At 53.8% G+C, this 22,110-nt stretch overlaps 8 protein-coding genes across 8 annotated transcripts; 4 read left to right on the top strand and 4 right to left on the bottom strand.

Annotated features, from left to right (window-relative positions):
* The first annotated feature begins 2,553 nt into the window (after positions 1 to 2,553).
* P170DRAFT_246951 (uncharacterized protein) lies at positions 2,554 to 3,161 on the top strand. Its single transcript, XM_024842995.1, has one exon. The coding sequence runs from the start codon at positions 2,784 to 2,786 to the stop codon at positions 3,126 to 3,128; it is 345 nt and encodes a 114-aa protein (XP_024700887.1). The 5' UTR covers positions 2,554 to 2,783; the 3' UTR covers positions 3,129 to 3,161.
* A 366-nt stretch (positions 3,162 to 3,527) lies between these two features.
* On the top strand, positions 3,528 to 4,303 carry P170DRAFT_246953 (uncharacterized protein). The gene has a single exon (XM_024842996.1). It carries the CDS (start codon positions 3,649 to 3,651, stop codon positions 4,153 to 4,155), a length of 507 nt encoding a protein of 168 aa, XP_024700886.1. The 5' UTR covers positions 3,528 to 3,648; the 3' UTR covers positions 4,156 to 4,303.
* Positions 4,304 to 6,820: 2,517 nt separating this feature from the next.
* On the top strand, positions 6,821 to 8,275 carry P170DRAFT_364649 (glutathione S-transferase family protein; the record flags this gene model as incomplete). Its single annotated transcript, XM_024844653.1, has 3 exons — positions 6,821 to 6,971; positions 7,055 to 7,193; positions 7,273 to 8,275. The coding sequence occupies 3 exons, from the start codon at positions 6,821 to 6,823 to the stop codon at positions 8,273 to 8,275; spliced, it is 1,293 nt and encodes a 430-aa protein (XP_024700885.1).
* Positions 8,276 to 10,376: 2,101 nt separating this feature from the next.
* Positions 10,377 to 12,150, bottom strand: aspf4 (allergen Asp F4). Its single transcript, XM_024849815.1, has one exon. The coding sequence runs from the start codon at positions 11,829 to 11,831 to the stop codon at positions 10,809 to 10,811; it is 1,023 nt and encodes a 340-aa protein (XP_024700884.1). The 5' UTR covers positions 11,832 to 12,150; the 3' UTR covers positions 10,377 to 10,808.
* A 1,770-nt stretch (positions 12,151 to 13,920) lies between these two features.
* Positions 13,921 to 14,940, bottom strand: P170DRAFT_439327 (isocitrate lyase/PEP mutase family protein). The gene has a single exon (XM_024849814.1). It carries the CDS (start codon positions 14,758 to 14,760, stop codon positions 13,972 to 13,974), a length of 789 nt encoding a protein of 262 aa, XP_024700883.1. The 5' UTR covers positions 14,761 to 14,940; the 3' UTR covers positions 13,921 to 13,971.
* A 287-nt stretch (positions 14,941 to 15,227) lies between these two features.
* On the top strand, positions 15,228 to 17,232 carry hosA (histone deacetylase HOS2). Its single transcript, XM_024849813.1, has one exon. It carries the CDS (start codon positions 15,452 to 15,454, stop codon positions 16,898 to 16,900), a length of 1,449 nt encoding a protein of 482 aa, XP_024700882.1. The 5' UTR covers positions 15,228 to 15,451; the 3' UTR covers positions 16,901 to 17,232.
* A 708-nt stretch (positions 17,233 to 17,940) lies between these two features.
* Positions 17,941 to 19,704, bottom strand: P170DRAFT_428809 (OSBP family protein; the record flags this gene model as incomplete). The annotated part of the gene is made up of 7 exons (XM_024847859.1): positions 17,941 to 18,202; positions 18,258 to 18,571; positions 18,621 to 18,870; positions 18,918 to 19,196; positions 19,257 to 19,367; positions 19,420 to 19,525; positions 19,587 to 19,704. The coding sequence occupies 7 exons, from the start codon at positions 19,702 to 19,704 to the stop codon at positions 17,941 to 17,943; spliced, it is 1,440 nt and encodes a 479-aa protein (XP_024700881.1).
* Positions 19,705 to 20,596: 892 nt separating this feature from the next.
* On the bottom strand, positions 20,597 to 22,038 carry P170DRAFT_246760 (GIG1 family protein). The gene is made up of 4 exons (XM_024842994.1): positions 21,418 to 22,038; positions 21,163 to 21,345; positions 20,911 to 21,095; positions 20,597 to 20,860 (listed from the first exon to the last, which is right to left on the bottom strand). The coding sequence occupies exons 1-4, from the start codon at positions 21,629 to 21,631 to the stop codon at positions 20,708 to 20,710; spliced, it is 735 nt and encodes a 244-aa protein (XP_024700880.1). The 5' UTR covers positions 21,632 to 22,038; the 3' UTR covers positions 20,597 to 20,707.
* Between the last annotated feature and the right edge of the window lie 72 nt (positions 22,039 to 22,110).

Here is a 22,110-nt window from a genome sequence, read left to right as displayed (position 1 = left end):
GATGCCATGGGACATCAGACACAGCCTTGCCGGATTGTTATGGCGCAGCAGTGATTGGACGGCTTCTCCGCCGGATCCAATTCCAATCTCTTTCCATGGTTAGCACTGGCACTTGGCTCCGGAGTAGCAGACTAGCAGTCAAGAACAGAGCCGTCATCCGCAGCGTTGAGCACCTACGGTGTAGGGCAGGTAGAGGCAGAGAGGCAGAAAACAAGCTACCGGTCTACCCCCAGCAATTCCCACCATGGTCATTGGCAATCGTACTCCGCGATGCTACCGACTAATTCCTTTACCGAGTGTAGTCGCTCACCAAGAGCAACCAACAGTGGAGATCTCATTTCACGGAGAGCCCCACCCGCCAGATTTTTTTTTTTCGGTCTCCTTCCATCTTGCCATGTGTTGTTTTCCACCGATTTGCGACGGAAACCAATCCAGGGCATGTGATAGGACCACCAAAGTTTCTCGGTACTCCATAAACCGTCGAGTATCCGTCGCCATCCAGGAACCATCCCATGATTTCACCGTCTTTCTCGAGGTAACGTGGTGATGTCAGGCCTCCGTCACGTCCGTCGCTCTAGTATGGCCCGTACCTGCATCTCGAAAAGTGCCGGTCACAGGCACTAACAAGGACCGGTGGAATTCCTGGCGCTCCGAGGAAGTTGGCGGCGGCAAGACTAACGCGGCGGGTGGCAAATCGGTTTAATGAATTCTGGGAGCGACGAGATTGAAAGCGCACATCAATGGATCTACGGAAAGACGGATACTCGATGAGTTGATGCAGTCGGCTAGTGACGTGCAGGATCAACCTTCGTCTTTTCCCGTTTCCCCCTCCCTCGCGGCCACTTTTCATCTGCAGAAGATCCATCCGTCTTGTACGCCGGACCACAGTCACACGGCGGGTACGCTGGCAGGGTTCCTGAGCAATGAACATTCAGGGCGGCAGCCAGGATACTCGGGACCGAACGAGTCCACGGAAGAAATGGAGGGAGTGTTGCATTGCATTATGCAGAGACGCCTTGACAGGGGGGATGAAAAGGTGAAAAAACTTGTAGGGTTCCTAGTAGTATGCCCCCGGTCAGAATGAGGGCGTTTATACTGTGTACGGAGTAGAGAAAAGCGTAATTCGCGTATTTCGTACGAAGACTCCGTACTCCGTAGATACCTAGCTGAACTGTGGAGTGAATCAAGGCTACTACTCCGGAGTAAGTAAGGGATGTCAGCAACGATCAGAAGGAGAATACTGCTACTCCGTAATCGCAAGAACCGGTCGAGCGTGAATTAGGATGACAGGTCAACTCGGAACCGATTGACAGAATCCGGAGAAACCTTCTCAAACGCCAACCGAACCAAGAAGCCGATAGCTGAAAGGCCGTCCGGAGAACGGATGGCGGAAGGCTCAAAATCCCAAATATAAACCCGAACAATGAGGATAAAGAATGGCGAATAATAGCAGCATGGAATAAAGGCCGGGTAGATTGGTCGAATCAGACGGGTCGCAGAGGAAGGGGGGATCAGCTGCAAGGAGACGGCGGCATCTGGTTGGATGGCCCAATCGCCGAGATACCGTGGATTTCGAGGCCGTACAAGGCACCGTACGAACTGCGCGCTCTGCCTCGATCGGTTGGTCGGCCCCTGAAACTGGCCGGTAAGATACGGTTTCCGCTGGGAAGCTGAAACGACCTGTCATACCCTCCCGTCTGACACAACTTTACCCCTGACGCTCAACTGGACTTGACTTCTGGGCGCATTTGCCCCCTCCTTTTTCTTTTCTTTTCTTCTTTTCTTTTTTTCCCTGGTGTGCGTACTGCCTGTGAGTGTGTGCGTGTCTCTTCCTTCCAACCACCCTCCTCCCCCCTTCCAACCCTTCCCTCCCTCCTTTCCGGCTTTCCCTGCCTTGGAACCTCGCGGATGTGGTGGCTTGGATCAGGTCCCGACATTCTGGCTGAGACTAGGATCTCCTTCCTGCGACGTGATGAATCACCTCCCGATCCTCAGCGTTTCAGGCAACCAGCCCCAACCGTTTTGAGCCGTCGCGAAATCGATAGAATCCCCAAGAAGACGGGAAAAAGAAATGTGCCAGCTTGGATCATCCCTTAGCATTTCCGATTCGATTCCTTCTTCCCCTCCTTTCCTGCCTCAAGGATCTACGAACTGGCACGTGTCTGCATGAATTCGCTAGTCTTTCAGCCCGTAAGCCTATGAGACGTGCCCGATGTCTCGCCGTCCGACCTATAGCATGCCGACGCATAAGATTCACCCATCAGATTGAGTCATCGTCGAGACGGCCTTCCCATGCGTCACCAGAGTTGGTATCGCCGTATTTACGTAATGCCGAGTAAGATTCCACGTTGTTGAAAGATACGGGGGGACGGGACACTGCTCCGAGCTACCTGCATCAGAGGGAAAAAAAGGAAAATAAGAAAAATAAAAATAAAAATACGGAGTAATAATTAAAAAAAAGAAGAATGGAAAACAAAGAAAAGGGTAAATTAAACACCGATAGACGGGTGGGTCAGATTCCTACGGAGCAGTTTTTTTTTTTTTTGGTCTTCGTCTATTTTCCTCTTTCATCCTCCCTCCTGGCTTTCCATGCCTTGGCCCTTTGGTTTTCCATGGAATTAACCATAATCTCCCGGTATTAAATCTGGTGGAACTTCTCCGTCGACGACAAATAAGGGGCAGAGACACCCAACCCTCCCCAGAGACAAGGCAGCGGAGTGGGACGGGAGGAGCTTCTAGAAATTTTCCTTGGAATTTCCCGTTGGGGCAGGCCATATGCCCATATGGCAGCCCACTGGAGGCGACTAAATCCGTTAGTCGTATTATCTGACGTAGTTCGTTTCCCTCTGTCCGTTGTGGAGCTGAGCTCCTGTTCACGACAGGGGTGTGTCCTTAATTTTTTTTTCTTTTTTTTTAAATTTGATTTTTCGATTTTGATTTTTTATTTTTATTATTTTTTAAATTATCGATTTTTTTTTGTCAATCATCCTGGTCACCAGAATGACGGGAAAGAGAATAAAAATAAAAATAAAAAGGCGTGGATCAGAACATTATATATTAAGCACCGTCTGACCTCTTTTTGGGTTTCTTTCTTTCTCTCTTCCAATCTTCAAATCCAAAGACTTTGAGCACTTTCACGTTGCCTACTACTACCACCACCACCACAACATCTTCATCTATCCACCTCGCAACACTACCAAACCCAACCTACCAACCAACCAACCACACACATAAACATGCCTTCCATCGGTGGTTCTACTTCGCAATTCCCTCCCTGCCCGGGACCTCCTCCCAAGGGCCCTCTGCCTCCTCTCCCCAAGTAAATTACCCTCGAGTAATCTTGGGCTTTCTGATGAGATTGACGACCGGCGAACTCGAGCGGTTCATTGAATCGTGGCCCCAACATCGACGCAAACCGACTCGAGACGCCTCATGAGATGGAGTTGCATTCTTCAAGCATGGATACCACGATTTCGTTTTCGAAACTTTGCAATCTGCAAAGCGGCATTTGACTACTGGATTTTTTGATCGCTTTTTCTTTCTTTCTATCTGAACCACACTATATCCTTTTATTCGGCATTTTCGATCACCTTTCGGTTTTTCTCATATTCCCCTCTTCAAACCAATCATCCTGCGCAGCGACGGTTCATGCGGGTGTTTTCCCATCTTTTTCTCTTTTTCACACCATTCGATTCTCCGAACAAGCGCTGGCGCATTGTTCCCTCATTCTGCGATAACGCTTTGATCTCGCGACATCCAACCACAGCCCGACAACCCGGGACGGCCACTACACACCTCCCGCAGAGACGATCCGATGCGACGAGCATGATATCAAACAGGATCATCGCCGAATCACAGCCCGCCGTGGGAAAAGACGCCTTCCCCACTGTAGCTTGGTCCCTCTCGTCATCACTATCAGTCATCTCTCTCACGGCCGTTTTCCCAAGGATCCGGACGCGGAGCCTTGTCAGCCTCTCTTGGATTCTCAACCCCGCAAAGGAACACGGCTGTTGGGATTCACGAAAAAAGCAAAGAGACCAACCAGGGGTGTCGATTTCCTCATCCCACGAGGCTTGGATCGCGCGATCGTCGGATGTCAAAGCGTTATGGGAATATGAATTTCTTTTTCCTTTTCTTTTTCCTACGCTTATTTAATTATGGGGTTGATTTGTTTTTTTCTTGAGGGGTGTCAGGCCTGTACTATTTTCTTTCTTTTTTCTTTTTTATCTGAAGCAACGGCATGTATAATAGACTTAATATACCCAGCAGCAACAGCATACGGCATTCTTTTATCTGGACTTGGAAACCATTTGATCAAGAGTCAATTATTGAGACATTTCAGAATTCCAAATCTTCCCAGTAGCACTGCGTAGGTAGACTGATCCCGTTCCCCCGCACTTCGTAATCCCTGATTCATTCCGTGTTTTTTCTTTTTCTCATTAATTTTGTTTCATTTTATTTTAGCGAGAAAAAAAAAAGAAAAAAGAAAAGAAACGAAAAGCAAATCATCGTCATTTTTAGTAAACCAGGAATAAAATAATACTGAAAAAAAAAATGCACACAATTGTCTCAAGATGACCGCATGGTGCGCATCATGATGTGACGGCAGTGCCAGACTAAGCGCTCGGCCGATGAGAACTTGACAGGGGGGTTGCGCACTCGATAGCGTGATTATTGTTTCCCTGCTTCGCCATGGCCTGGGTATCGGGGATCCCTGAAGAAATCCACGTCGTACGTTCCTCCTACCTACCCCGTATGTCTTGCATGCCCGGGTGAGTGATTTTCTTCCTTGATTTGCGGTTCGCGATTTGCGGTGGTTTCGAGTGTGGCATGGTGCAGAGTGCATGTACATGTGCATACATGTCTACAGTCCAGTCCCTGTTGTTGATTGGGATAGTCTGTGCTGTTGGCTATGGCTATGGATCTGAGGCGATGCTTACTCCTACTGTAGGAATGGAGGTTGCGTTAACCCCTCATGGCTTAGTTGCGAGGATTTAGGGAGGCCGAGGAGCCAGGTGATTTGTCCTCCCCTGCCCTGCCCTGCGTTGCCTTGCAGGCCAGCTTACTGTGGTGGGAATATGGAGGATTGAGGATTCAATCCATGCGGTACAGCCTTAAGCTAGCTAGCTAGTTACCCGGCTATTTGATCTGTGCGTAGTATGACGAGACCGGCTGTGTGCATGGCATTTTGCATTATTGGGCGATGGGCTTTTGTGTCTACCCGTGCCTCGGGCGAGGACGTTAGTTGCCCTGTTAGTTGCGCAGTCGCTAGTGGGATAACTAGTTAGTCTAAGCGATTGACGATGACTCGGGATTGCGTCGAAAAGGTAGGCAGACAGACAGGGAAGAGATGCGGACTCCATTGTAGGCGTATGTAAGGAGTATCGTGTCGGCTGAAACGTGCATATGGGTGGGGTTGGGTATGAGGTATGATACTGTAGTTAGTGCATCATGGATGCTGACTATCAGCTCCCATCTTTCTCGTCTCTTGTTTTCCCCGCTTGTCTTTGCCTTTTTCTCTTTGCCTCTAGCTCTGTGGAAAGGGGCTGGCGAGTCGGATACTCCGTACCTCACGGAATACTGATAGCGAACGCTACTTATCTACGTGCTGACGGCTGACGGCGCATGCACCTTGCCATGCAGTGCGGTATGCACGCCACCACGGAGTACGGAGGACTCTGCTGAAGGGTTATTATTATTAGGTCCTGGCTGCAAGGAAATCAGTCAGTCGAGTAATCTCGGATACGAGCACCCGGGCCTGCGGAGGACTCAAACTAGGTCGCATCCGGACGTAGGTCGACCGTTCTACTCCGTAGACAAGGAAGAAGAGCGAATTCCAGTTACCGTGGTGCCTGTTGACCTTGATCTGGTCGAATCAGCGATCAGGACGTCGATGGGCAATCCATGGTTGTCATTGCATCCGTCGGCGGGAGTCCGATCGCAGGTCAACTGACCCGCGGCACGGGAGACTAGGGTTCTTAGACGGCCGTTAGTGCGGCGTACCTGAGCTGGTCAGCTCGGAGTCAGACCACGGCCATGTGCGGAGATGGATGGGTGCCGTTTCTTCGCCTTCTTCTGACGCTGGCTTTTCTCGCTTATGCTGGCCGATGGCTCGCGTGATTGGTCGCGGGCTGCCTGCCTGTCTGGCGGCGTAGTCACTCTCTCCGCTCGAGTCTAGTCGACTCCGTGCATTACGCTGGAGATAGCCATTGCCGCTACCCACTTCCCTCCGAGATAGGCTCCGTGCAGAAACCTGCGAAAGGAGAAACCTGACCAAGGTCCCCCGTGCAGCAGAATGTAGAATGCGGTATTTTGATCCAATTGCGCCAGGTATAGTGGCTGCCTGTTCGGGCTAATCGTGAGGCTCATCTCGTCCGAGTCGCGTCAAAGTGAGGCGATGGCGGACGCCGATAAGAACCGAGAACACGAAACTTAATCTACCTGAGATGAGGACTGGCAGGTCGAAGTGTCTTGATTCGATGCGATTGCTTCGTGCCTTGTTGCTCGTGGGAGTGGGAAACAAGATCTTGCCGGACTAGGACGGAGGAGTAGATACTAGATAATTCCCTCAGGGGGATTGGACAACGCAGACGGCGTATCATGTTTATCAATCAGACGATCAATCAAGAGCGAGAATCCCTCCGGATGACAGGGGATGACGCATGAAATCATGCGCGGTGCATTGTCGCAGCCAGCAACTAGCCTGGAGTGGCGGACCACGGCCTGGCTGCCTCAGGACGCAACAGCGCAGCACGTGACGGCGGCGGTCAACCCCAACTTTCTGGCGACGACGGGCCTCCCCCGACCAAACGCCGAAAAAATGGTTCTGGAGCTCCATGTCTGGGGCCCTGCCTTCTCGCTGCCCTCCATCGATGCGCAATGTCTCGCGACGATAGCCTATCTCTCGCAGACCGTCCCCAAGGATGCCTGGGTGCTGGTCGCAAGCAGTGATCCGACCGTGTCTCCGACCTGTATGTTTTGACCCCAACCCGGCGTATTACTCCGCGTTTTTGCATTCGATTCGTTGTCTGAGATTGATTATGTCCGGCTGCAGGTGAACTCCCCGCTCTCAAGAATGGAACGACATGGGTCAGCAAGTTCCGGAACATCGTGGATTATCTGCGCCAATACTCCCATGGCGACTGGGATCTGGACGGGGATCTGAGCGGACTGGAAAAGGCCGACAACATCGCGTGCGTCTACACACCTTCCCCATGCGGCTTCTGAAACAGCTTCCCAGTCCCTTGCAAGGAGTATTAACAGAGTAACAAGGTTCTCCTCCTTCGTCGAATCCCGCGGCCAATCCCTCGTCGACCTCTCCCTCTACGTCACTAGCCAAAACTACTACAACCACACCTCCCCCGCCTACGGCTCCATCCTCCAATGGCCCAACCAATGGATCCTCCCCCCGAAGCTGCACGACGCCGCAAAGGCCCGAACAGACCACCTGGGTCTCTCCTCGCTGGACCTGGAAGCCATCGAGGAGCAGCGCAAACGTGACCACTCGGCCGCCGTCGCCGCCGGCCAGATCCCACCGAACTTCATCCAGCGGCCGCGCGACACGGTCACGGGGCTGCTGGGCAAGACGGCGCAGCAGAACCAGTTCAAGCTGGAGGCCCTGACGGCCGAATTCTTCGACGCCCTGGAGGAGATCCTCGGCGCGAAACGCTACCTGCTGACCGAGGAGGCCGCCACCAGCCTGGACTGTCTGGCCCTGGGGTATCTGGCTCTGGCGCTGGTGCCGGACCTGACGCACTCGTGGCTCCGCGACGCCATGACTGCCAAGGCGCCGCGATTGACGGCGTACACAGAGCGACTGCGACGAGGATGCTACGGATTGGGGGCGCAAACAGCACAAGCACAAGCCCACGAGGGATCGACAGCGCCAGGGTCCGTCCTGCCGTGGCGGGCATCCGAGCGCCCCGGGCTGACCACCGTCGGCGCGACGCTATGGAATGCGCTGGCCGACGCCACGCCGATCTGGCGTGACATGCGCGCCTCGACGCGATTGCGCGAGGCGGCGGAGTCGTCGGACTCGGGGCTCTCGCAGACCGAGAGCGAGACTCTGTCGAAGGTTGCGGTCGGCCAGAGGAAGGATCTCCTCGTGTCCATGGCTGCTGTAGTGGGTGGGTTCGCAGCACTAGCGGCATATATGGTCCACGTGGGGATCATTTCGGTAGCTGGACGAGACGAGGAGGAGGAGGAGGAACTAGGCGAGGAATACGAGGCCCCGGCATTCCAGGCGGAGGATCTATTGTCGTCGCTGCAGATATGAGCTGAGTCTGGTCAATTGGCCTGGCTCCTAAGTATTAGCTACGGGTACCAGGTAGTCAATTGCATGTATTTTTAGACATGGAAGGAAGAACCGAACTATACATCTCGTACTCTGTACGGAGCACGAATCGCCATCCTTATTTGCTTTTGCTGAGACTGAATCCTGGAATCAGTCCACTAGCTGCATATGCATGCACTTCCACACTGTACTTGGGTCTCACTACTATGTAAACACTAAGGCAGCCAGCCACCTCAGCAAGCACATACCAAGGCATTCGAAACCAACCAGGATACCAATCCAGCAACATGTCTATTTTTACTATAGATAGTGACCGAGTGATCCCTGGAGCGGTAAAAATAGCCTCGGAAATAGATCCCTTCCCTGTAGGTATCTTTCGTAAGACAAGCATGCAGGCTCAAGCTGCTCTTGTCTTACTGCATTCCTCCCCGGTTTCTCACCTCATCATTCATGTATTGCAAATAACCCGCTGACTTTATAGATAGAGAGATAGATACATTGGCCCTATCAACCCCTGTTCGTGAATGGATCGTATGCATGTCATACACACCAGCGCATGAACACCTACCTAGCCACCTACCTTGCCCAAATTGTATTAAGAAACCACAACCGGACTACTTGACCAGCTACGCACTGATCAGGTAGCGATTACCCCCAGCCCTGGAGGAACAGAAACAGCCCCAATTCAGATACATTCCGGCCCCACGAACTATTGATATCCAAGACATACCTGGGATGATCATCTGGTTCATAATCCCGGGTTATGCTTTGAGAGAGTACGGAGTAAGAATCAAGGAACTAGCGAGCGGGCTAGGATTGGAACCACGGCTGGCTGTGTTGATGGTAGATCAGTCTGGATGGATAGAGGGATTGGCAGATACGAGGATGCATATAGATACCTAATTGATATGTAGAGAATGAACACGAGATTATGCGCCAATGGAGAAGTCTCTAGACCAGATCGGCGTCTGTCGGTGTCTGAATGTCTAGGTTATAGTTTTTAGGAAAATTGGGTTTCTTGACTTCGGCATATCGATCTATCTGCCGTCTATCGATCTTGATCTACACGCCTGTATACGCAATGGACACGTATACGCACAGAAGGTATGGAAGATGAGCTGTAGTAGCAATTGCAATTCCAAATAGAATAGAAAGGTAATAGATCGACGGAGACTACCTGTATGATCTATTGGTTTAGTAGTGTTAGACGATATCTACATCTACTTTTTCATAAGCGAGGCTACTAGTTACCTACGGAGAGACAGTAGTTAGTATATGACGAGCAATAAGCAAGTAAGCACAGATCGAGAGAATTGCAACTGAGTGTAGTTACTCTAACAGATGAGACATCCCCCAAACTAGGTGGAATTACAATAACCCAAAAAACTCCACACCCGACTACCCATTCAGCAACAACCAGCAAAGACAAGGATCCGTCCAATTCATCTAATTAAATCTCCCCATTTATAGGTAGCCAGTCCATTGCCACTCCCCCTCGCTCGTATACCATATTATTCTAAGACATGCATACACACATACACACATCCCATCCCATCGAATATACGAAGAACGTACGGCGTCCCTCAACAAAGAGAACGAACAACGTAGCTAAATATAGCTAGATTAGCTCCTGAATCCTCGGCCCCTCGGGCCGGCACAAATACCAAGGAAAAATATTTATAGCCGTGGTTGATTGACTCGGGTGTTCCTGGTCTAATTTTTAGGGCCCTCGTGGAATGGCGTGTTTCAGGGGGTGATAGTTGTTTTTTTAACTTTGGGGGGTTTGGTTCGGTTAGTACATACCAACGGAGTACGGTGGTAGGTAAGGTAGGTATTATTCAGACTGGAGGGGTTAGTTTCATTCAATTGGGCTTGGTTATTTGTTTAGTTTTCTGGGCGCGATTGAGGAGTGGCGTGGTGTGATCTTTGGGTCTTGTTGCTATGGTGCTGGTGATTGATTGATGGGTTGATGTTTTATGTAGAAGTGAATTGGGGAGTGGAAGTGCATAAAGGAAGCTTTGTTGGATGAATATCAACCCCTGTCTATTTCTTTGAAGAGTCGTGACTACGAAGAGGAAATCATAAAACACTCGTTGAGACTAATATTATGTACATATCCGTAAATCCTGTGGATTGGACTAGATGGTTGCCGCTGTAACAAAACCCTGGTCTGGTCTGGCATTGCACCTGCGAGGGTGATAAATGAGATGACAGCATTTGCAGGTAGTTTGGCATGTACTCTGTATGTGCAAATGTAGATGCATGTTTATGTTCTCCAGAATCAGATCAAAGCATCCTTTGTTTTAGAGCTCGTTACGCCAACTCCCTTCCAATCTCTTGACCAATTTTTATGTTTCAAGAGTCAAAGAAATGAGAAAATGAAAGCGATAAAATCAAATACAATATAAGACTCAAAAGAAATATTTATTTCAAAATGTAATAAAGAAAAAACTGGAAATAGGTATAAAGAAAAAAAAAAGTATCAAAAGAAATGAAAAGACGTTTGGGAAAACGTTTACTCGTCAAAGTCAATGGTGACGTGCAGACGAACACCGTCGTTGCCCTTGTAGTTACCACCAATGCCGTCAACACCCTCCTCGGCAGCGGTGTAGGCGTTGACCACGTTCTTGGCCAGGTTGCTGATGCTGGAGCAGCCGCGGTCGGAGTGCTGGCAGATCTTCATACCCTGGACATCCTGGTTGGCGTTCTGGGCCTGGATGGCGGAAACGTCCCAGCCGGACCAGGTGTGGCCGTCGGGAAGATCACGGCTGTTCTTGCTGTTGCCGAAGTCGAATTCACCCCAGGTGCAGGAGTATCCGCCCATGTTGTCGGTGGGGAGCTTGGTACCCTTGGCGGCACCCCAGCTACCCTGGGAGTCGCTGTCGAAGGCAACGTACTTGGTCTCGCCGGCGTCAACGGTCAGGGTGATGGCGGAGTTGCCGCTGTACCATCCGTTGATGCCACCGTCGGGACCGATCTTGTTCCAGAAGACGATGGTCCAGGGGTCCTTCTCGCTACCGTGAACGGCAATCACGTAGCGGTAGTTGCAAGCGTTGGACTCGGACACCTCCTTGATGTTGCTGCCCCAGGGGCTGCCGACGTTGCCCTTGTAGAAGACGTAGTCCTGGTCGTTGTCGATGGTGCTGGAGCCGAAGCCGTCGCGCGAGAACTCGCCGGAGGGGTTGTCGTACCAGTTCTGGCAGCTGCCGTCGGCGGGAGCAGAAGAGGGAGAGGACGACTGGCTAGGAGAAGAAGACTGGCTGGCGGTGGGGACGGCAGCGACGGTCACGACCTGGGTGGCACCGCCCTCGGCCTGGAAGGCCGGGGTGGGAGCAGACTCGGCGGCGGGGGTAGCGGCAGCACCGGACCACTCGTTGGTCCAGGAGACCATCTTGCCGTCCATCTCGATCTTGACGATGTCACCGACATCGCGCTTCTCGACGGGGTGAGCATGGCGACGCTCGTGGCCGTGCAGACGGGCAGCGGCAGTGCCGGCGGACAGAGCCGAGAGGAGGAGAATCGAATCCTTGAGCTGCATTGTGGATGGAGAAGGATGGGATATTTGTATCAGATAGAAACGTCAAAGGCGGGGGTATCACGCGGTGTATTGAAGAAAGATCAACAGGAAACGACCCTCGGGAACGCGAGAATAAAATCAAGCAATGAATGTCTTGTTGCAGAGTTGAATGAATGACTTGAGCAGGAAGATGCTCCGCAATTGAATGAGAGAAGTGCGAACCCTGAGGGAAAGTAGGGAAGGATGCAGGAGAGAAAGAGGAAGAGAGGGAGAAGAAAAGGGCAGCGAGAAGGGCCGGGGGGAACAGCGGCGTAATAATAGGGACTTCTCCGTGCGAGACTTGCGGACACTCGCATCCAACGAACGGCCCGTAAAGAAAGCTCATTTAAATGAAAAGGGGGCCGATCAGGGGAACCGCATGGCGTTGGCTGTCCTGATTGGAGGGTGGAGGGAAACGGTTCCTGAGCTTACCGCTAGTGGGGTGGGGTCGCAGTGTGATTGGTCTGGGCCCGAGTGTTGGCCCCATCGCAGGCAGCGGTCGAGACTTTCTGGCGCCCCGAGGTGTGGACGCCATCCAATGGAACGTCCCCGCGCCTTGGGTTGGTTCCGTGGTACCGTACCGTATACTACCGTACCTTACAGTCCTGGCGGTACCTCGTTTATGTAGCGGTACCTGACCCCCTTTCGCCTCGACACGCCCAGAAGTAAGGCAGTTCCTCAGGAATCTGGGCATCACTACATAGGACGGTACTTCCGGAACATGCAGAGCCAGAGATGAGGGGGTCTGCTGCGTTGGATCCCTCCGAGTCGATCCATTCCGATGATCGAGATTAGATGGTTGGATTGGAATGCTGCCCGATAGGAATTCACCGGAGATATGTGCCAGACATCCAGATCTGGACGTTTATCCTGTTGAATGGACTGATCGGTGGATCGCTGATACGTCACAGCCAGCATTGTGATTGCGGTGTGTTGGACTGCCATGCCTTCGGAGGACTACGGACATACATCGCCAGCCAGTGCACACAGACAACCGACGGCCACGTCAATCCGACCCACGTGAACCGGGCACCGTCGACATTAATATGTGCAGTGCAAACTGCGCTGGACGCCGTAGAACTGACAAGAAACTCCGAAGATCTTTGCAAACCGGACTCCCCTGCTGATGATTGGCATGTTTTCCTCCGTGCAAAGGTACCTGCAGTAGTCCTGCCGGTACCTGCCTGGTCAATACCCGCCTGTTGGTCTCACCTGCAATACCCAAGACATACTGGTAAGTCCGGTAAGGAAACCGTCCCTTCAGGTACTCCCGAATTCCCCCTGATCGGTCCCTGAAATCCCTGCCTCAGGGTCGCCGTGGCCGCCATTCTTAGCCCTGCGACGCGATTGGAATGCCCAGGGGCCATCCTACGTAGTTGCACTCCAGGACGCCGGTATAGACAGGCCCAGCCAGTCGGCCGTGGGTCTGGACGAAAAGCCCTCAGAAGAATACCCACTATGGACCCCCTCTCGTCGCTTGCTCCCCGTGCCCCCGTCGAGTCCACTCTTGACATCGCCACCGCAGCTGGAAATGTGAATGCCTGAGGTTAATGTATTTTGTAGGACGAGGCCGAGGGTTACCCTCAGGAACCGACGTCCGGTTGAGGAGGTGCATCCATGTAAAAATCGCTCTTCTGGAACGCCTGCAGTAAGCATTCTGTAACAGTACGGCGCAGTAGACCTGTTAGCCGATGGATCGAATAAATAAACACCCGATCCTTGGGGCGGCGTGCCACGGTTATGGCCCGGCACCACTCTTCTTCAGACTCTGCACCTCCTGATTAATATTACGTCGGTTCTGAGCTTGCCGAATTTGAGGCACACCTTGTTTGTTGCTCTTCTGTGGCCATCAGGAATAGTACAAACGTCGTCGTACGATGCAGTAGATCCTAGAGTTACCAGCCGAAGGACTCGTAAGCTGTCTTGGGCGACTCGACGATCGGAGTCGATCAGGATCACGTGATGATACTCTGCTGAGTAAGTTTATGCCTCAGGTATCTACACATCTGATCGACCGGTCATCTGACCGACAGCTGACTTCTTCTGTACAGGACATTCATTCATCACTGAACCTCAGATATCAACATGACAGACCAATATCTACACCCATACCCTGCTGACTTCACTTCAGATCCACTCCCCCCTCGAACGCTTCTCCTCCGGCGTCTGCATCCACTTGAACGCTCTCGTCCAGCCCGCACACCCGGAACAGCATCTGCGGCGTCATTTCCGGCTGCAACCCGGGGATGCCGTCTCGCTTCAGCTTCAGCATCGCCTCGCGGATAGCCTCGCACGCCGGTCCCAGCGCCGCAAAGGGAAAGATGATCATGCGGAATCCCATCTCCTTGGCCTCGGCCGCCGAGATCGACGGCGTCGCCCCGTGCTCGACCATATTCAAGAGCATCGGCCACGGCGCCAGCTCCTGAACCGCCTGCCGCGCCATATCCTTGGACGTGATGCCCTCGAGGAAACCCACGTCCGCGCCGGCGTCGCGCGCCGCCCGCAGCCGCGCCATGCTCTCCTCGTACCCGTGCACCTGGAGGGCGTCGGTGCGCGCGATCACCACGATGTCGCTGCCCATGCGCTGGCGCGCCTGCACGGCCGCCCGGATCCGCGTCACGTAGGTGTCTCGGTCGACGAGGATCTTGCCGCCCAGGTGACCGCAGCGCTTCGTCTGCACTTGGTCCTCGATGTGGAAGGCGGCGACGCCCGAGCGCGAGTACTGCTCCGTCGTGCGCGCCACCATGATGGGTCCGCCGTAGCCCGTGTCGGCGTCAGCGATGACGGGGGTTTTCGGCGAGAGGTTCGAGAGCATCTCCGCGTTGGCGCGCATGTCGTTGAGCGTGCAGATGCCTAGGTCTGCCTGGCCGTGGACGGAAGCGGCTGTGCCGGCACCTGTCTGTGGAGACATCATTAGCATACGGGTAGTGATGTCAAGGTAGTTGGCTTACCATGTAGAGAGCATCGAAGCCTACGGAGAGGGCAATTCGAGCGGACAGCCCGTCATACACCCCGGGGGCGACAATGCAGGATTGGGGGTCTGCGAGGGTCTGTCGGAGACCGGTGGCTGCCGTGACGATAGGCATTGTGCGATGAAACCAACGATGCAGATTCTTTCTAGGCAAGCAGATTGAGCTTCAAGACTGAGATCCGGGAATACCGGCTGTTCTGGTCTTCGCCATAACTTTATATGGCGGATGGCAATGCCGATCCCGAAACCGGGACGCTTAGATAATCTCGGGGATAACTCGGCTGGCAGAAACAGGACGATGCGGTGGAATAGACTCGAGAGGATTGTAGAAAATTCTGTAGTTCCAATCGTTGTTGCAATTGAACACTTGATCATAATTGAAGAGGTCCAAGTTCTGCTGCGAGCTAATCCGTTAATCCCTGTCAACCGCTGACTCGGCATTTCCATTTCTTCCCGCTTTTCCTCTTTCGCCTCTTCACCTCCACTTCGACTTCGCCTTCAACTTTCACCTTCGTCTTCAACCTTCCCAACCTCCACTCTCCTCGCGGATTTCTCCCAAGCATGACATTCTAGTCCAACGAGCACACGTCTAATCCGCAAATTCCTTCTCCTCCCTCGTCCCCCTCACAACATGGCCCGCTCCGCCATTGTACAAGAATACGCCCCTCCGCCCGCCTCCTCCACGCTCAGTCTCGACCGCAAAGTCGCCTCCGAACGCCAACACAATGGCATCGCGCGGCCCAAGGGCTACCGCGTGTCCTGGCACGCCAATCCGGCCGTGGAGCTGCACCACTTCGGGCAGTCGCATCCCATGAAACCGTGGCGGCTCACGCTCACCAAGCAGCTGGTGATGGCGTACGGCATGCACCACGCCATGGACCTCTACCTCGCGCGGTCGGCCACCTACGAAGAGCTCGCGGACTTCCACAAGACCGACTACCTCGACTTCCTGCGCCAGGTGATGCCCGGCGACATGGAGAAGGCGGAGCAGAGCGAGAACGTGGCGCGGTTCAACTTCGGCGACGACTGCCCCATTTTCGACGGCCTCTACGACTACTGCTCGCTCTACGCCGGCGGCACCATCGACGCCGCCCGCAAGCTCTGCAACAACCAGTCCGAGATCGCAGTCAACTGGTCGGGCGGCCTGCACCACGCCAAAAAGGCCGAGGCCAGCGGCTTCTGCTACGTTAACGACATCGTCCTCGGCATCCTGCAGCTCCTCCGCCTCCACCCGCGCGTCATGTACATCGACATCGACGTGCACCACGGCGACGGCGTCGAGCAGGCGTTCTGGTCCACCGACCGCGTCCTCACCGTCTCCTTCCACAAGTACGACAAGGACAACTTCTTCCCGGGCACCGGCGCCCTCGACGCCACGGGCCCCACCCACCCCTTGAACCCCGGCGCCCACCACGCCGTCAACGTGCCCCTCCACGACGGCATCGACGACGACTCCTACATCCAGCTCTTCCGCGACGTCGTCGGCGCCTGCGTCGACGTCTACCGCCCCGGCGCCATCGTCCTGCAGTGCGGCGCCGACTCCCTCGGCTGTGACCGCCTCGGCTGCTTCAACCTCAACGTCGCCGCCCACGGCGCCTGCGTCGCCTTCGTCAAGACCTTCAACCTGCCGCTCCTCGTCGTCGGCGGCGGCGGCTACACGCCCCGCAACGTCTCCCGCGCCTGGGCCCACGAAACCTCCATCCTCATCGACGCCCAGGACCACATCGACCCGCACATCCCGGACGACGTCTTCTTCCGCAACCACTTCGGCCCCGACTACTCGCTCTTCCCGCCGCTCAGCGAGATGCGCAAGCTCGAGAATAAGAACCCCCGCCCCTACCTCAACCACCTCCTCGAGTCGATCCGCGAGCAGCTGCGCTACATCGAGGGCGCCCCCAGCGTGCAGATGAGCTTCATCCCGCCCGATATCCTGGGTCTGCGCGAGGACACGGAGCGCGAGATCGAGGAGGAGATCGCCCTGATGGATGAGGAGCGCGAGGAGCGCGAGGGCAGGTTTAGTCGCCGGAGGGAGTTGGAGAGGGGGATGGCGGCCAAGGGGGAGCTGTATACCTCTTCCTAGCCTCCCTCCTTCCTCTCTCTTTCTCTCTCTGAATCTCTCTTACTATCTCTCTGCGTGTCTGGTTTTATCATGAGATGATTTGGTATTAGGCCTGGTGTTGTTTTGATTTGTTTTCTCTTTACATCGTTCATAAAAGGTGTTGGTTGGTTGGGTACTTAGTTTTGGTTGGCGTTGATAGGAGTCCCTTGGATAGGAGGGATGGGGTGACATGGGTCTGATTTCTCGCATCGTTGTGAATACCTCTTTCTGTCGACTTCGTGGTCTGTGATATCCCGAATTTTGTTTGTACATTTGATCGATCTATCCGTATTATACAATACTATACTGTAGAATCAGATATAAACACTTATAACATACTCAGTCCAAGGTAAAATAATACAGATCAATATACCAATAACCTGAATTAGGTCTATTTCCATCCCTCCTAAGCACATGACTGCATCCTGACTATCCATTGTACAAACCAATATGAAGAAACATTATTGATATTTATAATTAATTCCCAAGAAAAGAAAAAAGGTTCACCTATATCACCGGTTCCCGGGTCTGCCCCCTTATGTGTTCAACCCCATGGATGATAAGTAATCGGGGTAGGTGTTGATATCAAAGTCACGAATGAAATTCAATCGGGTATCCAGTACAGGCGCTGATGGTTATGGAGGTGTGCGCAAAGCGGTCGAAAAATGTGAAAGGCTCAGCCTAAGAACATGTTGAAATCTTAGACGGAAGGGGAGACCCTGGAAATCCCCTGACGTCCAAAAGATGAATGGTTGAAAAAGGTCCGGTGTTCAGCCAAGTCAGCCTGTCTGTCAGTCAATCGTATCATTCAATCGTGGAAATGGCGACGTTGGCTGGACCTCTGCGTCGGCAAACTACGCTTTCATGACCGAGGGACCTAGCTCTACCATTCCAGTGTTTTTGTTTCTTTTCTTTTGATTCTTTTCCCTCTTCTGTCTCCCCTTTTCTATATTTTTGTTGTTCCAGCTGATATGCGGTCGACTGCAGATACCATGGACAAGCTAGTCTTCCGGGCCTGGCGCTCAGGGCTTAGGCTTATCCGTGGCGTCCACGTACTCATCGAAACCGGCCGTGCGCGAATCTTTGCGCTCCACGGGTTCTTCGTCCTTAGGGGGATTGGGCTGGGCCGTTTCCGGCGCGGCCTCAGGCTCACCCGAGGGCGCTTCGTGTTCCTCCTTCTGCTTGTGAGGCGGAATGTGAAACTGGGAGGGCTCTGTCTGACCTGGGAGAATGGGCGCGATGGACAAGATCTGCTGGTGTGCGCCTTCGGGGTTGTGCGGGTCGCTAAGATTCTAGTTAGTTGCCTCCTAGCGAGATGGGTACGAAACTGCAGACTTACACTCGGGCATTGATGATCCAGTCCAGATCTTCTTCTCCCTCGTCCGCACCACCCGGCCCTCCTTGCACGCGATGGAACAGCTTCGGCTGCCATTCCACGCCATCCTCGGCCCGCTTGGCCGCTTCCTCTCGCTGACGATCCTCGATCTTCGTCTTCTCGTCGGTGGCTAGTTCGTGGTTCATGGCGACGACCGCCTTGGCGGTACTCTGCCATAGACGCTGCGACTCGCGCTCGCCCTGTTCTTCGATCGGCCGGGCTAACGGGGGAGTATGTTTCGCGTGGGTGGCGTTGAACAGGAGATCTTTTTGGTTCGTCTATATTCGGTCAGAGGAGGTCCGCAAGAAATCCTGGAAAACAAAATACCTGAACGTTCTTGATGTGCATCTCTCCGTTCCATAGCCCAGACAGCTCGTAGTATACCTCGCCCGTCTTCTCGTTCTTGATCGTGCCGCCGATGGCGTTATAGGTACCGGAGAAGTAGCCCTTGGTTTTGAATTCCAGATCGGCCACCAGGTTGTTCTCCGGACATCTGACGTAACTGTGATCGCCGAGCTCATACTTCATCTTTCCGAACAGGATACCGCGGGCGTACATATTCGGTTGCGTCAAGATGCTATGTTCGTCAGCGCCATATTCATCACCGAGCATCGCGAAACGTACTATCGTTCGCCCTTGTCCTTATTCTCCCCGCGGTTCAAGAGTCGCAGGATCGCGATGCCCTCCATCATGCTGGCCGCGGAGTTGCCGAGAAACTTGCTGCGGGGTTTGAGAGTTCCGTCGATTCGGATGTTATGCTCGGGAGCCATGAAGAAATAACTCGACTTGGGCGGATGGTGGGAGGTCTGCTCGGCGACGTAATATCCGCGGGTACCGTCGGGATAGTCCCAGTAACAAGTGAAGGTCTCTCCGAGGACGGGGTTCAATGGTTTCTTCACACCACTGAAGAACAGAAGAAAATCAGCATGGCGGGGTCACTCTTCCGGTCCGGGCATGACGTACGGAGGTTTGATGTGCCATCCGCTCAGGTAGAATTTGACTACGGAGACGAAGCGTTCTAGCGGGTCATCGATGGTGGACATGGGAAGGAGGGTTTCCGGATGGGCCATGAAGCTAGAAAGATGGATTAGTTGCCATCCGGATTTTGTTGCGCGTCGGAGCTCACTTGGTGATCCGCTCCAGCATCGATCGCGGTTCGAGAATAAAAGTTGGCAGCACTACGCGGCTCAGGTCGGCGCCCGGTCGCAGCTGAGAGATGATGTGCGTGAGGACTGAGTCCGATTTAGCCACGAGATCGGGATCGACAGATACAGGTAGATCGGAGAGGCATACCATTTCCCTGGTCGGGTTCGACGACCTCGTCATCGCCGCTCACGGACCCGTTCTTGGGTTCATCGAGAGAGGAACGGGTGCCTGAGGAATTGAAAAACGAGCCCCAGTCAGCGGACATGATGGGGCGGAAGAGAGGGACAAGGGGGGAGATGAGGGGAGAGAGCGATGGGAGTCGAGATGTGTAGAGAGGAGGGGAGAGGGAGGACAGGCAGCAGGGAGAGAGAAGAAGGAAAATCGAAAGAGAGAGAGAGGAAGAGAGAGAAATGACGTGGGAGACGAAAGGCAGGAATGAAGAGGGGCCGCTGCCGCCCCTCATTGGCCGTCACTCACTCGCGGGACTGGCGACCGACGACCGTCGTCGAATATGCGGCACCGCAATCGAGGGCATGATCATTTCGAGAGATGCACTGGGCTGGACAGGACAGCGTAGGTGTCTGGTTCAAGAGAAAGTCGCGTTGGGAGATCGAAGCTGCAGTTGGGAATCCACGACCGAATGCGAGGGCATCACCTGATACTACTGCGTACACACTCTAGGAGACAGCAAAGGAACGGTCAGACGCGAAGGAATGTCTTTATTTATATCAATCAATACGACCAGGCAGGCAGAAGGACAGAGAAATTTGATCATCCGGTGGATTCCACGGCCCACCTATTTATATGTGGCAGTGGATTCCCCTGACACCCGGTCTCAACTGCCCGGTCTCTGCCTCAGCCTGTCGACGGTGCCAAAAAGCGGAAGATAATCCCTTCCCCTCATGTCGATCCTCCTTGGGCCTCCTCCAGGGCCCCTCCACATCGCTCCGGCATCTGGTCGCGGTCGACAGGATCTGGATGCGGCCACGGAGGGCTCGGGACACGAGGGAGTTGACACGGCAGCATCGTCAGTTCACCGATCGCTGAGCAGGAGGGGCAAAGCCGGCTTGGCAAGTGGGGAGGCGTCAGGGATGTTTCGATGGGAGACGTCGCGGTGATATCATCCGAGCTGGAGGAGGTTTCTATAGGTATGCTGCCGACTGGGCTGGGAATGGAAGAACGCAGACCGAAAGGGAATCTCAATACAGATAACGCCATACCCCTTGCTCTCGCTGTCTAACTAACTACTCTAATTGACCCCAGAAACATCACAGATTACTCCGACCCAGCCTCGCAATCAACGGCTCGTCGCCCTGCGTGATCTCCCGCAGAAATCCCGGATCGGGCTTGTACAGCATGACGTGGAAGTGCTCGACCGCCATCACCGACTTTAACGACTTCCAGTTCTTGAACCAAATCACCTGCGATCATTAGCGACTCTCCCTCTCTCCAGGATGGGATGTAGACTGACCTGATCGGACGGCACCCTCGACCGAAACATCCGGGTCACGTAGTCGTCGATTTCTCGTCGCGCGCGCGGCGTCAAGTCGTCGGTGGCCGGGTCGTCCTCCAGCTCGAACTTGGTCCACACCACCAGGTGCACGACGCCCTCTTCGATGCCGTACGGCCAGTCGTTATATAAGATCTTGATGTCCTCTATCCAATCCGTTAACCAGTCACGTCACAATCCACCACATCCAGGAGACAGAAGATGAACACGAACCATCCAGCTCGAACGGCCGCCCCTTCGGCTTCAGATCCTCGGCCGTTCCCTCGCCCCAGCGCAGTCGCTCCTTGATGATGAACCGCAGGATGGACCCGTACGAGGCCACAATGCGCTCCTTGTATTCCAGGTACTTTCTCAAGTCACTCGGCACGCGCTGGAATCGATCGATGCGATTGGTTCCTAGGACGAGGATCGTCAGCGATTGACACTATAGAGTATAGGTACTCCTCCGTAAGGCATGGACATACGTACGCACGATCTCCTTGACCAGCTCCCATGGCTGTCGGCAGTATTGCTCGTCAGGCGTCGACAGGATCTCGATGTTTTTCTGACAGATGTCGCGGAGAAAGTTGGGGCAGTGGGTGGGCCGGTCGGCGGGGGGGACGTTGACCAGCCAGTATGGGAGCGGTGCGGTTGACAGTTCAGTCCCGCGGTTCGGCGTGGAGAGTTCGGGGGCGTTGAGCATGGCGGGCAGGGAGGACTGGTTCTGGAGCTGAAGCTGGACGGGCAAAAAGGGCGGTGGTTCCTCCGTTCAAAGGGACAGGGGAGGAATTAATAACATAGCACGCCGTAAGGAAGGGATTGATTGAATGAATGGCAGCCCAAGTCGGAGGACGACCAACGCTGGTTGCGATCGTCATCAAAGGACCCGCTGCGCCAGTGACCGTTCGAGTAGCGATTGTCCTGCATTCCTGGTCGAGGCCGAAGGAAGGGGGAGTGGAGAACCGGATGGGGGATTTCTGACTGGAGCCAAACGTCGTATTGAATATATGAATCTGAATAGATTGAGTCTTTGTCTTGGGTCGAGGGTCTCCCTGCAGCATCCAAGCAATGTGGCGGCGGCTAATGCGTTAGCACCGTTATTTAGTCCTTAGCTGGACGGTAATATGAACCACCGTGATGTATCTCATTATAGAACCTATACGAGCTACCGAACAGGACACG

The sequence above is a fragment of the Aspergillus steynii genome (genome assembly GCF_002849105.1).
Source record: "Aspergillus steynii IBT 23096 chromosome Unknown P170scaffold_7, whole genome shotgun sequence".
NCBI classification, from domain to species: Eukaryota; Fungi; Ascomycota; class Eurotiomycetes; order Eurotiales; family Aspergillaceae; genus Aspergillus; species Aspergillus steynii.
Note: the sequence above shows the minus strand (reverse complement) of the source record. Positions and strands in the feature narration are given on the sequence as shown.

Coding starts and splice junctions, on each gene's coding strand:
- P170DRAFT_246951 (XM_024842995.1), top strand. CDS start 2,784: ATGGCAGCCCACTGGAGGCGACTAAATCCGTTAGTCGTATTATCTGAC.
- P170DRAFT_246953 (XM_024842996.1), top strand. CDS start 3,649: ATGCGGGTGTTTTCCCATCTTTTTCTCTTTTTCACACCATTCGATTCT.
- aspf4 (XM_024849815.1), bottom strand. CDS start 11,831: ATGCAGCTCAAGGATTCGATTCTCCTCCTCTCGGCTCTGTCCGCCGGC.
- P170DRAFT_439327 (XM_024849814.1), bottom strand. CDS start 14,760: ATGTCTCCACAGACAGGTGCCGGCACAGCCGCTTCCGTCCACGGCCAG.
- hosA (XM_024849813.1), top strand. CDS start 15,452: ATGGCCCGCTCCGCCATTGTACAAGAATACGCCCCTCCGCCCGCCTCC.
- P170DRAFT_246760 (XM_024842994.1), bottom strand. CDS start 21,631: ATGCTCAACGCCCCCGAACTCTCCACGCCGAACCGCGGGACTGAACTG. Junction 21,346..21,417: donor GCTGGTCAAGGAGATCGTGC/GTACGTATGTCC, acceptor TCCTCGTCCTAG/GAACCAATCGCATCGATCGA. Junction 20,861..20,910: donor CGAGGGTGCCGTCCGATCAG/GTCAGTCTACAT, acceptor TAATGATCGCAG/GTGATTTGGTTCAAGAACTG.